Source organism: Euprymna scolopes, chromosome 14 (genome assembly GCF_053919585.1).
Source record: "Euprymna scolopes isolate OS-2025 chromosome 14, ASM5391958v1, whole genome shotgun sequence".
Taxonomy (NCBI): Eukaryota; Metazoa; Mollusca; class Cephalopoda; order Sepiida; family Sepiolidae; genus Euprymna; species Euprymna scolopes.
Window position 1 is genome coordinate 51638750 of NC_136495.1, and position 14083 is coordinate 51652832.

General features: G+C 31.7%; 1 protein-coding gene across 1 annotated transcript in view; it reads right to left on the reverse strand.

Annotated features, from left to right (window-relative positions):
* The window catches only part of LOC145293002 (small G protein signaling modulator 3 homolog), an 88213-nt gene that overhangs the window by 48497 nt on the left and 25633 nt on the right, over positions 1–14083 (reverse strand). The window contains exons 2-5 of the mRNA XM_080139257.1: positions 12557–12741; positions 9611–9677; positions 8370–8500; positions 4368–4562 (exon numbers count right to left, since the gene is read on the reverse strand). Coding sequence (XP_079995383.1) covers positions 4368–4562; positions 8370–8500; positions 9611–9677; positions 12557–12741 — 578 coding nt within the window. The remainder of the gene's footprint in view (positions 1–4367; positions 4563–8369; positions 8501–9610; positions 9678–12556; positions 12742–14083) is intronic.

The window sequence follows — 14083 nt, forward strand, 5'->3', positions numbered from 1 at the left end:
TTTATTTTTAAATAGATTCATACATTTTACTTTTCTACACTCCTAAAACCAAAAATAATTTTTTAAAAACTGGTTTGCATTACAAATAAAGAAAATAATTCCGCTTAAGTGTTTTACTTCTTTTTTTTTCCATTTAAAATAATAAAATACACATGTTTTCATAATTTGCTGGTGAATGTTGAAACTAAAATAAATCTTATATTCGTGTATCAAAATAGAATAGATAAAAAAATCATATTTACTTGGATACCTACAAGGGCAAAGGTCGGATTGTGCGATTATGGTTGCGTTAATTTTTTTTTCACATTTAAAATATGCAAATAAAAACAAAACTGTAAATGGCTTTTTCTTTTTTTTTTTACATCAGCATTTTACAAATTTTATTTGTATTTTTCACTGCAAGTTGGAATCATTTTCAAATGAAAACAAAACAAATATTTACAATTTAAAGTCATATATATTTTGTAAACAGTTTAAAGACGTTAAGCTTATCGAGTCATTGAAACCATGTTATTAAAATAAGGATACTTAACTAGCAGCACATAATAACATCTAACTTTTTTAAAACCAAAGATAATAAAAAACATATACGGTTTTAGCGTCCTAAATTTTTAAAACAATTATTTTGATTATATTTTTATTACAAGTTGGAATCACTTTCAAACTAAAAAACAAAACATGTTTTTCTAATGTAAAAAATAAAAATAAACAAATGAAAACTACTTGATCAATTTATATATTTTAAAAAATATTTGGTATTTTTTTTTCCAACCTAACCTAGCATAGTTTAACTCTTATAAAGAAATCAAAATCTACTTTTTGGGGGCTAACATGTTTCAACGGCCTTTAAAGATAATATAAAAGAAGGAATTTTAAAAAAATAATCAAAATTTAACAGAGTAGTAGGGATCTCTTTCCCATATAAATTTAATGTAAAATAAGCACCCACTTCTTGATCAATAGCGGTAAATGAGACATAATTGTTAGCATTTTTTCAAGTTTGATGGTGGTGGTGGGAGGAAATCAGCAGTTCCAAACATTTTTAAAATATGTAGTAACACTTCAAAACGTGTGTGTAGGGGGTGGGGGGTTTTCATTTATTTTTAAAGATTTGCTTTAAAAAGGTCTCACCTTTTAATATTACTTAAGCAATTAATTATTATTTCCCAATATTTTTAAAGCTGTTGACACACAAAAATTAGGGTGGATCTGTACAATGCACACCCCCTCCTTGAATTTTTTTTTTTTTGCTTTTTTTCAATGGATTACATCCCTCTTATATAAAGGATTCTTCATTTAATCTAAGGGCAATGATGTTAATACCTTTATTATCCAATGTATTTCAATGGTCGCCATATTTGTTTTTTCACATGTGCATTCAATTTTTGCATGTTTATACATTAATTCTGTATACTCACTATTCCATAGCTAGCTATAACATATACTGACCCAATGGATCACAAGTAGTCTAGTAAATATATATATATATATAAAATATTCGCTATTGATAGTTCTTTCTTTCTCAAAATAATCAATGAATAAAATACCTTGTATATCCCAAATCATGGAGGCTAGAACCTTGTCTGCTGATATTTGCATCTTTGGTCAGTTTGGAGGACTTTCACCTGCTGTTGTCTATTCAGCTGACTGTTGATTTTATACCTCATGTAACTTCAATTTATGATCGGCTAAAATGAATTTGTTGACTTTTGATGTTTTCTAGGACAACTACCAAATTTGTACAATCCGAGCATTCAGCATCATTTGTGTATTTACAATTGTAAAGTCAGCATACCATGCCTCTTAACTGCTGTTTTCTACAGAGTAGTCTGAATAACACTTATATAGCCACTACTTTGCTTGAACAGTATTTTTCTCATCGGAAAGCAAAACCTGAAATTCAGATTTTTTTTCCATTGTTTGGAAAATTTACAACAGTAGCTCCACTAAATAAGAGTAATTTATAAACATGTAATCCAGTTGGGCTTAAATTTTGACATATGCCATTTGAAGGTTATTACTTTATAAAAAAGTACTATGGATTTTTTTAAATTGTGGTACCATTTATCTGTCAGGTGAAAAACTTATTGAGTGATATGTTATCTGTATATGTTTATACATTTGTATGTACAAGATTCACTCCTAAACTAATTAATTGATCATTATTAATTTTAAAACACAGCTACTAAGTGTTAGAAGCCATACTGTTGGCTATAATTAGTTTCATTAAGTTTTATGTGGAGATGGTAAAATTGAAGCTCCTAATGAAAATTAAGATTACTGATGTTCGTAAAATTTTAGCAATAGGTATTAGACATCAACTAATAAATAATCCTCAAATTTCAGTTTCTTTAAAGTATTTTTAAAGGGGTTTTAGGAAGTTTAATAAGGGAACAACCTCCAATTTGAAAAATCAAATTTTTTAGATTTACATTGAATTTGATCCATAGTCATTCAACACTAAGATTTCATGAATTAAATTTTTTCTCAGGACATTCTTAAGCCTTAAATTTTAGACATTTCTAACATCAAAGTTAAGTAATGGATTTTGATAAAATTTGGAATAAGAATTTTAGACAAAGTTTACTATCATTATATCCATTTTAATTTTCATAAAAGTTGTGCAAATCTGTTTTGTTCAAGGAATTAATTTTGCCTGTCCTTATATTCTTGTAATACACAGATACATTGAAACAGTCTCAACACATTATTATGGTAGATTTTCTATTTTTTCTAAGTATTTGATAGTTTTATTGTTAGATAATAGCAGGGTTAAAAGTGTTAATTATTTATCTATCAACATATATATCTAACTATATGTTTATGTAATTATTATCTAACTGGCAAAGTAAACACAGAGAGTTGAAGTGTCATTGTTTTGACAGACACATCAAGCTCGGTGGCTGGAAGTGATGTGTCCATTCTTCCGGTTTTTGAGAAGCTAGGCAAGTTTAGTGGAGTTGGATTTTGGACACTGAAGAGAGCGGAGGAGTTTAACAGGGTCTCTCTCTCTTGAGAGGGAGGTGATATGTCTAAAAATAGAGACTAGAAGAAATCCAGAGGCCAGATATTCACTTCCATTCTTCTGCGTAACGACACTTCAGAAGTGAAATAAAATCTTCAAATAAAACCAATAATCATCTTGGATTGTTTAAAACATCTTTGTTAACAGATTCCAGCTCCCCCAAGGATGGATGGCATCCCCAAGTAGGGCCAAAAGACAGGCGGCCAACAACAGTTAAAGGTATGTCGTACAATACATGTCTGACACACGCGCACAGCAAAAATACTGTTACACACACACACACATATATATATATATATATATATATATACACACACACACTATTGGCCAAAAATCTGGGACAGTCTAGTTTTTTTTCAATTTCTCCAGAACATTCGGGGGGGGGGGGGGGGGGAACTAAACTTACACACATTTAACATATCTCTTATGTTGATACACTGTATTAATTACCTATGGTCTTCTTTGTGGAACTGTGTGAGTGCAAGAAACTATCAATACTGGAGATTTGTGGCTAAAACTTAAAGAATGGTCGAAAGTTTCACGTGATGAATGTCGCCATCTCATTAAATCTTACAGTAGAAGGTGCATTGCAGTTATAGAAAATAAAGGCTTGTTCACTAGATATTAAATGTATGTCCATCAATTTTGGTATATTGAGGCTTCAATGTTATTTTTAAATTTATTTTCTTTGTCCCACGGTTTTGCCCACTTAAAAAAAAGAAAAAAATTTGAAACGCCCATAACTTTTCTCTATCCTTTATAATGAAGTGTAATTAATACAGTGTATCAACATAAGAAATATGTTAAATATGTGTGTAAGTTTAGTTGTAATCCCCCTCAAATGTTCTGGAGAAATTGAAAAAAAACTAAATTGTCCCAGATTTTTTGCTGCTAGTGTATATATATTAGATAAGACCACATATGGTCCAAATAGTGAAGAACCACAGACATTAAGTTAGGCCACGTAACATAATATCAACACACACACACACACACACACACAACGGATTTGGTTTCTTACAAATACACACGCGTTGAGTTTATACACCTTCAACATAACTATACAAAATATACCTTTTTCGATTTGTGACCTATTTGTGATTAAGATTAACACTCATAAACCTCTTTTTTGGTGGTTATACAACATTATAAGAAAATACATCAACTGCAGAAATTTGAAATGTAAGCATTAAAAGTATATGAAATGGTCATTTTACAAGTGTCTAAATATCCTCATCCCCTTCTGTCTGTATTTGATAACAAGAATTAGACATTTTCTATTAAAAATAAATTTTAGAAGGGGAAAATTTTTGTAGTTAAATCCTTTAAAACTGCTACCAACCTTTTCTATTTGCTTTGAGGTCATCAGATGGTCATTTGAACTGGCCTTAACAACTTCTTTATACGTCAGATCAGATTGGTGTTTCTTTTCAAGTGCACCGGCAATTCTCATCCAAATTTGACCACGCAACGAGTGAGGTATTCCCTGTTTCACCATTTGGCGCATTTTTTCTGAGTGGGGTAGACGAGCTTCCACCTGAAAATAGAAAAAAAAAAAAAAAATGGAAATTGACGAACACACAATATACCTGTGATCCAACAGGCTGTAACCACTACCACTATTTAATGTTATTCCAATATTCATGATCTTTGCCATCTTTTAAGAGACATTCTTCTTATATAACTAAATATAAGTCTTTTTACTTCTACTTTATGTTTATGGTGTGAATGAACACACAATGTAAATTATATGGCTAAATAAAACAAAAAGCAATGCTGCTAAAAAAAAAAAAAAAAAAAAAAAAAAAAAAAATTCTTTCTTTGAGTGCTCACAGAGAGCGTGTTATATTATAAATGTTAGAGTGTCCTCTCTCAACCAATCTAAATAAGAGATGGGTGACTTGCTAGTTGATTACAAGAATTAAAAATGAAAATTATTTCAAGCATAACTCAATGTCAATATTGTGAAAAAGTATATAGGAAAAGTCTTTAGGAAAGAAATGCTTAGCTTATGTATATCAATAATAAAATGTACTTGGCTTTAACATTTTAGTGCAGTTTCAAAGTATCTCTAATCATCAGAAATACATCCAATTGACATTAATCAATTATATATATGAAAGAGAGAGAGAGGAAGAAAGAGATGTTTATTTCGAGTGATGTCAGTCAGGAGAGACCCTGAGATTAATACATTCTAAAACGCATATAAAAAAAAAAAAATTTAAGAAAATTTAAATACTCTAAGCTATCTTTATTAAAATCCAGCAATAACATTACATATGAAACCAGGAAAATATTTTACAATACTTAGCGTAATATAGATCATTATGTGACACTAATTCTGATGTTACAGGATTTAAATTATAAACTTTTCTTCTGAAACTGCATTGGTTTATTCTTATGATGTCTTACTGACTTTACATGTGTGTTCCTGGCTGCTTTTTGAAAGTTGTTTCTTCACCTTTTTTTGATCATTTGTTTTTATCACTGAAGATGACTGCTGATTTTTTATCAAAAGTATTAGTGATGCATATAGATACATACATTAAGTTTTTGATCGACATAAAAAATTTTAAACATTGAAAAAATAAAAATGAAAAAGGTATAATCAAGCATGAGAAAGTTATGTCTGAGAATGTTTGCTTAAATGAAAGAATGCTGCCAAAATACATGCACGTATATACACACACACACACACACACACATAGATATATCCAGTATTGCCTAGATATCAAATATGTTAAACATAACTAATAAATCTCAGGGAAAAAGTACAAATTCTTTCATTTCCTTCTAACAAAAAAAAAAAAAAAAGTCTCCAATTTACAAATTTAGAAAAGTTTAGGTTCAGTATTAAATGATCATCAAGATTGATATGCATCAAACAAAATAATCCAAGCCTTTATTCATATGATGCCATTGGTCATGCTTGGAGATCCAGCATCGACAGCTGATGTGAGCAAACATACTTTTTGTTCACGCTGGTTATTGTTCATCAGACTGTACGTTTTGGGATTTGTAGGGAGAGGGGTAAATTTTTGTGAGGGGGGGGGCTGTTACCTGCCATCATTTAATGTACAGCAATTGACAAGATCAGTTGATTCACTTTTTAAATCTTTGCTATTGGAACTCTTTTAGTCTTTGCCAGACTATGGATACCCATAAAGAAGTGCCTGCGCATGAAATTTTATGGCAGGAGGTGCATAATCTCCAACCACACCTCTCCTAAGTCGACATTGTTAAATACTAGTGGCAAGTGAAGTGTATGTACAAGATGACTGGAAACAATTGCCAAGATAAGCGGAGAGCACATATAGCGCCTAAAATTCCCAAATGGTCATCCTTCTTGTACTAACCAGGCTCAACATTGGTTAATTTCGGTGATCTGAAGAGAACCGGTGTGTTAACGTGATTATGCTGCATCTTTGCTATTAGCAGGTGCAGAAATTACATTGTTTTTTTACATGGAGGTCACCACTTATCAAGAGCCGGAAGCCACTCGGGGATAAGGGTTATTGCGTGTACAGTAATCAATGGGATAGTATTGTAGTAATCATTAGTATTGGAGATTTGATAGAGTATCTTACTTAAGGGGGCGGTTTGTCAGGAATTTGTTTATGTTAGACTCGAAGACATCCAAGTTGTAGTCAGGTGGGAAACAGGCAAACGGAAGAGAGTTCCACAGGCGTGCACTTCTAAGAAAGAAGCTTTGCTCATGGAATCTACGCTTTGATTTAGGCACAGATAAAGAGTGGGGAAAATTAAAGATAGTAGTTTCAGCTAGACGGGTGTTTTTCGTGAAAGATTGGCGAGGGGGGGGGGACCAGAGATTGGAGCTCAGACGAGCACTTGCCATGGAAATAACGATAAAAGACATCTCTTCTTTGGGAGAGAGGATGCAAGGAAGAGAAAAGGGCATCCCCCACTAAACCAGGAAGTCTATTTTGTACTCTATTTAGCAGCTTCTGCCCAGATGTGGCAGCAATACTCCATCCTTGGACGTACTTGGCTTTTATACAGATAGAGAATTGCGTCAGTAGTGAGATATCTTCTGGAGCGGTAGAAGGATCCCAACATTTTCCCACATTCCATTTTACAATTGTTATATTCACATTTTGGCTGATGTAATTTCCAACCTTTTTTAGACAGATGCTTCATTTTAAACTTAAGAACCTGATATTTTTGCACCGTATAATTTCAGATAATTAATCCACATGTTAATTGCTTTCTATTTAAAATTCAGAATCTTTTAATCAAATTTGAGAATTTGAATTTCAAACTGAACCCTTTATTTGATTTACAGAGGTAGATTGTTCTTGCTTAGTCAGTCACAACCGGATAGAGATGTGAATTATGTTATTCTAAGTTATTATCATATCAAGTATGGATTGAACCTTCAACCTCCAGAAAATTGTCACTTAGAATTGATTGTTGACAAACACTGTTAATCGTTAAGTTATATATCCATGTACTAATAATACAAATTATTAATCCTTATCTAAAAAAAATTCAAAAACTTAGCACCACTTAGCTTTATTTATTTACAAGGTACTCCCCCACATACCCCAAAAAATAATGTTACTCATGAAATTATTAATAAAATTCACATTCTTTCTGTAATTCAACCTTATTTGGCAAAATAAAACATCAGTCTATGCATGACTTGTTCACCAAGTTTCAGAAATGAATGCCCAACAGTTTATATATATATATGAATAGGACATGCAAAATTGTCAAGAATGCTCACATGATTCTTTCTTGGAATTAACAGCCTGGATTTTGGGTGTGATGGCTCTCTTCAAGAATAGTCTAGGGATTGTTTTGATAGATATTATCTTTGAGATAATTTCACAGAAAAATCCGAGGAGGATTAGGGTTAGTGAATGCGAAGTCCTTTTATGATCACACTTTCTACTAAAAGAAATTATCACCAAAATGTTCCCCAATATCATTGCCCGGTGATAAAACAAAAACCGTTGAACATTCATGATTGAAACTTGAACAAATCAGGCATAGACTGAAATATGGTTGGATTGTAGAAAGGACTAAATTTTATCAACGATTCTATGGATGACATTTTTTTTTTTTTAGCTTCTCCTATGCTTTTAAAAAAATGTATTACACAAAAGATATACCCAAGGCAAACCCAAGTTTGGATTATTCAAATTAGATAAGGCAAAAATAAAGGATTTAAAGGCAGACATAAAAAGCTTAATTACAAAAAAAAGCAAACAAAATGTCTGCAATTGAGCTGTAAATCAAATAGCACTTTTTCATACCATTTTTTTTTTACTATATTTAAAAAAAGTTATTAATCATGCAAGGGTTTTTTGTTTATAGTCACCTTATCCCAAGTCAAGTCACCAACTTCATTATTGTGTGTAAACTCCAAGTATGCTGTCCACTTTAAACGATGCTGTGGATCTTCTATAAAAGGAGTGCCTAATAATTTACTAGAATTTTCTTCAGGACCATCTAAAAGAGAAAAGAGAAACCATTGTTAAAAAAGAAAATGTTGTTATTCATCCCCCCACACACTTTAAATCTAAAAGGAAAATTTATTTTAAGCAGAGTTTATTTTCAAAATAATCAAATATTTCAAATGGAACATACAAAATACAAGTCCGTATGACATGTGCTAAAAATAACAAGTATACTTTGCATTTTCCTGAGGTTATTACAACTTTAGTTTTTGTCTATATTCTTGACACAAATGTTTTAGTTATATTGTCTTTTTTTTTTTTTTTTCGATTTTTACTCCTTAATTTAGTGTGGAAAATTCTACGGAAAACTTTTTTAATCAACAAATGGTTTATTGTCTCAGTATATATAGAGTTATTTCCCTTGAAAGATATTCAAGTTATTTCCTCTAAATTATTACTAAAATAAATATGAACTTTTCAAGTACAAAACAAACTTGCACTACACATGCGAGATTCAAAATCCTTGGGCTAAGGCTGAGTGGCCATGTTTCACTCCAGTTCTAAATTTTTAAAGGGTTTGTTGACCAGACTCCCACATAGGTAACCATCTCAGAATGGCTGTTTTCTAGTGATTGTAGTATTTATATAGAGAATAGTTCTCCAGACAATATCAAAATGAGTCATATTTACTTTGTGTAAAATGTGTATTTTTTTTTGGTCATCCATATTCTGTGAAGTGACTTTTAACATGGATCTGTTTGTCTTTGACAAGCATTTTCTGGGAGAAATAAATGCATGTATATGTTTACAAATTCAACCATTTCTTTGTTACCATTTCCTCATTCAACATGGTTATAAGGTGTTAAAGAGAAGCTTTAACATGTAAGTCACTATAAAATGTTGAAATTGTAACACCAGAAATATTATGATTTTACCGCTGGATTCTTCAAAGTTGGAGACAGTAGAAAAGCTCTTTTTTTAACTATGAAATTTTTTAATATGATAAAAGTATTATGAATATATTAAAAATAAATATTTAAAAAAAAAATTCTCATCACCAAACAATCTGGGCAATGTCCATTATGATTATTATTTATATTTTTTTCAAAAATCATTTCCACAGGTCTGCTAAAAGGCATTTCATTATTAAAGACATTCTCACCTTCTTCTTCAACTTTGAAACCAAATTCATCATAGCGATAATCCAGCTGGCCTTTAGCGTCTTCTGGCTGCAATTAAATATGCATTTTTTGTTTTAAGAAACAATAAAAAATTGATCTTAACTACTTATTTACAAATAACTATCATGAAAATAGAAAAGAAAAAAAAAGGACAAGATAAAAAAAAAGAAATCACATTTCTCTTTGTATATGAACAAACTCCAAAAATGCCATAACATTAATAAGATAACAAATTGAAAAAACATTTAGACTCCATTATTTTTCTGCACACTCAAACATGTCATTATTTTGTTATATTTAATAAGTATGTTTTCATAAAGTTGATATTTTTCTGGATAGCACAAAAATATTTTGTTTTGTTTACAGAAAAGTCTATAACATACAGCAAATATGTTTATTAATATTTCTATGAAAATAGTGTCCATTGTATTTTAAATACAGAACCAACTCAAATGAGATAAATTAATAAGTACTAATAAATACTAATAAATACTCAGAAAGTAATATTGTGCTACATAGTTCAATACAAATAATTTACTCCTTCAGTCCTGCGCCTCTTGGCAAACAATGTCCTTTTTGCCCTGTTTCTTTCGAATGTTTCCTTTTTTTATGTAACATTTACAGATTATTTTCTTCAGTGAGGAACCACTGCATGTTGAAATTATGAGTTCATTTCTCACACCATTACAGCAATGATCATGTATTATTTGTTTGTAGAATGAACAAAAGTAGCTCTCCCCTAACAAAAACAGTGCCTGACCACAAACCAAGAAACCAAAAACAGGCAGGGTACTCTATCGTTAAACCTAAAGTGATGCCACCCTTGCCAACTGACCTAGTTTTAAGTAATTATGTGACTGTGAGCGATTTTACACCGGATACAAATAGTTCAGCTATACTGCAACAGGTACCAGTCGCAACTCTATTTTTCCCTGTGTTGGAACATTATTTTCCGACAGTCAACGTAACTCAAGGATATTACGTGCAGCAAAGTAATAGTATCCAAACAGTTTTTTCACAATATGGAAGAACTGCCAAATTGTTTTACCTGCCTGAAGTCTCTTCAAAACAGACAGTCCGAGTCAGCAACACTAGTGGAAACCCCCTGGGCAATATCACCCTTTGTCTAATATATTATTACAACTGTGGTCCTAGGGAAGGTTTATTGATCCTTAATTACTTGTTACGGAGTTTACCCACGCAAGTAATCAATTGTTTTATTAAATTCTCATGAGTAATATACGAGAAAACGTTCTTCTTGCAGGTCAAAAGAAAAAAAAATTCGCCCTTAACAATTAATCCTCCAAACAGTAGAGACTATTGAAACCGTCTATGAAATTGAAATTTAAAGAAATACTGATACTCCTTTCGGAGTAATCTGCTTGGGAGGGAGATGTGGCAAGAGTCGATATCTGGTGGACCAACAAAGGTTATACATCGGCTAAACAAACCTCTTTACACTTCTATGTTCCTGTCAATACATTTTGGTACTCTATTTCTGTGTTGTTTTCCTTGTGACTCTGTTAACAAGGTCATGACAATAACCTTGACTTTTAAAAGAATTTTGACAAAATTTGAACTTCCAATTTATCCAAATTTGATGTATGCGACTGATGACCTTTGAGAAGAGTAACCATCATGCAAAATTTCAGTCTATTAACCTAAATAGTTTTTGAGTTCAATGTTTCCATTGGATAACTTCAAGAATATTTCATAAAATATGGATAACTGATATGTGCCGTGAAAGGGATATATAAGGGTAGTTCCAAAAGTAAAGCCTCCTATTTTTTTTTAACTCAAAAAGTTGAAGAGCTATGAAGATAGGAGAGAGTCTTTATAATAATGCAATTTGTAAGCCTCTCTGATCCATTCGAGCGAAATAAAAAAAATTAACAAAAACAAACAAACAAAAAAAAAAAAAACAGGAGGCATTACTTGTGGAATGTCCCTTGTATTTGTTTGAAGTAGCTGAGTGGTTTTGCCTACGTATTCGAATAAGAATCTAGTCAGTGAAGAGGTGGGATTTTGTTTAGTTAGTCAATAGTATTTATAGAGAGGGGGACAACAGTGCTAGGAGTTCATTAAATTATTTATAAAACAAGCATAGGAATTCAACATTGCGGTGATGAAACAGGGGTTGGTGCTTGGTTGCTAAACCTGGACCTATTAGAATGCAAACTCTCTTGGATCCTGTACAATAGAAAGAGATAAAATGATAGATATACGAGTCCAGATGTGATAATACTTCATGCATCGGCAAACGGTGGCTTTACAAAAATATAGAATAGTGTCAGGTGTGAGTAGTTTTATAATGTAGTAGAGGGAGCCCACCTTCTTTGCAGCAATATTGACAATATCCTCCATGTATTTGTTCCAATTCATGTGATCTGTGAATGTTGGTACTATAATAATGTACATTGCTACAGTTTATTTAAAAAAAGTCATGTAGTCCTGCCCAGAAAACTAGTAATATGCAAACATTTTTCAATTACGATAGAAATATCAAAATCATCAAGGGAAATAACTAATATCTTTATTCTGTCTGTCTGTGTCTGTCTCTTTTATGTAAGTCAGAATGTGTGTGTGTGTGTGTGTATGCGTGCAAGGACAATTCTCAACCTATATACTCAACAAATTTTTGATCTACAAACTTGAAATTTGGTATATAGGATATTCAAACTTTTTAATAGGTTTTCATCCGGAAAAATGGGTTGCTAGGCGGTCAAAATTGAAAAATTGGTATGTAGGAATTTGGAAGCATTTAAACTTTCAAAAAGTAAAAGTATTCCATTCTTTTTTATCAACCAAAGATTCCATAGAGTACAATATTTGTTAAAATGAAGCGGGAGAAGAAGCACCAAATCGATTTTCCTATTTGGACTTGTGTAAGATAACGAGAGGGGAAATATCCAAAATAACATACTTACCGGATTATTGAGTTTGGATAGTATATCCTGTGGCCACATGGATGGTGTCAGTGCAGAGAAAGGACCACCAGGTGTTGGAGTAAAATCAGAATTGCTACTGTAGTGAGGCGTGGCTGCTATACTGATGCCTTCACCATTCTCACCTGGAATATACTCATCATCGTCATCTTCAGACAATGTGTCAGCTGGAAGAGAAAAAAAAAAAGACATAAAAAAAAAAAAAGAAAGTGTCAAAATGAATGTCATATATATATCATCTGTAATGAAATATGAACAATATCACCTTCCACACCAATTTTAAAGTTAAACAGCGCAAAAATCTTCCAGTTGATTCCATGAACATTTTAGCATTTTGGAAATTTCAGAAGATCCCCCCCCCCCCCGCTTGCACATTTTATAATAAGTTGGCTCCAAATAAAATCGATTATATTTTGGAGCCAACAATAAAAGCTAATAGTATATCCAACAAAGGCATTAAAAATAAATCTTATTTTGTATTAAGCTGCTGGAAACCTTCTCGCTTCTATATTAAAAAACAAAAATTACTGTCTCTTCAGTTTACTTTGTCAGAAATTCCTTATTACAATAACACAAGGGCATGCAACGGTTTAACACACACTGGCGCCTTGTATCAAATAATCATTATTTGAAACAACTCTTGGCAGAAAGAAATACCCAAACTGAACTGCTCATACTCACACATTTAATAGCAGCCTGCCACAAGTTTATTTTAATCAAAACTATCATTGTATGAATATTTAAATCCTTTATACTATTATCACTTTCTGATGTTTGTAAATATATGTATATATTACATCTATAGATATATCTACTGCAGATATCTTAACAGTCATCTTTGAACACATATACCAAGCACTGGATAAGGCAGGTGAAACTATGGCAGTAGCCCTTGATATATCTACATCTTGATACAGTAGAACCTCAGGATACGGCATTAATTCATTCCGGGGTTAAGATCATAAGGTGAAATCACTGTATGGCGGGGCCTACGCAAAATTTTATACAGTACATATTAAAAATTAATAACAAAATACAGTACAGCATATAATACACATGTATATAATCAAATAGCATTATATAATAACACTGTAAGGTGGGGCAAATACCAAAACCAGGGTCCGGAAAAACATTGTATTCGACATCATAACCTGAAAAAAATGTATCCTAGAGCCACCGTATCCCGGGCCTCTACTGTATATCTATATATTTAAAAATATATAGAATGGGGTATCAGCTTTATGAAACTGATCTCCCACTCTACATTCTAATTTTTCTTCTTTACATCAAGTTTTTCAAAGTGTTTATACATAATAACTTACAAAGGTAAAAAATAGAATTTTTTGTTTTTTTAATTGGAGAGGGAGTTGATTTAGCAGAAGGTGTTAATCTTCTCTATATTAATAAAACAGATCATTATTTCCATCTATCAAAAGACATTATAGGAAAAAAACAAAACTAAAGCCATGCATTAATCCAAAATGGCTATGCTATCTTTTTGCACCTGAT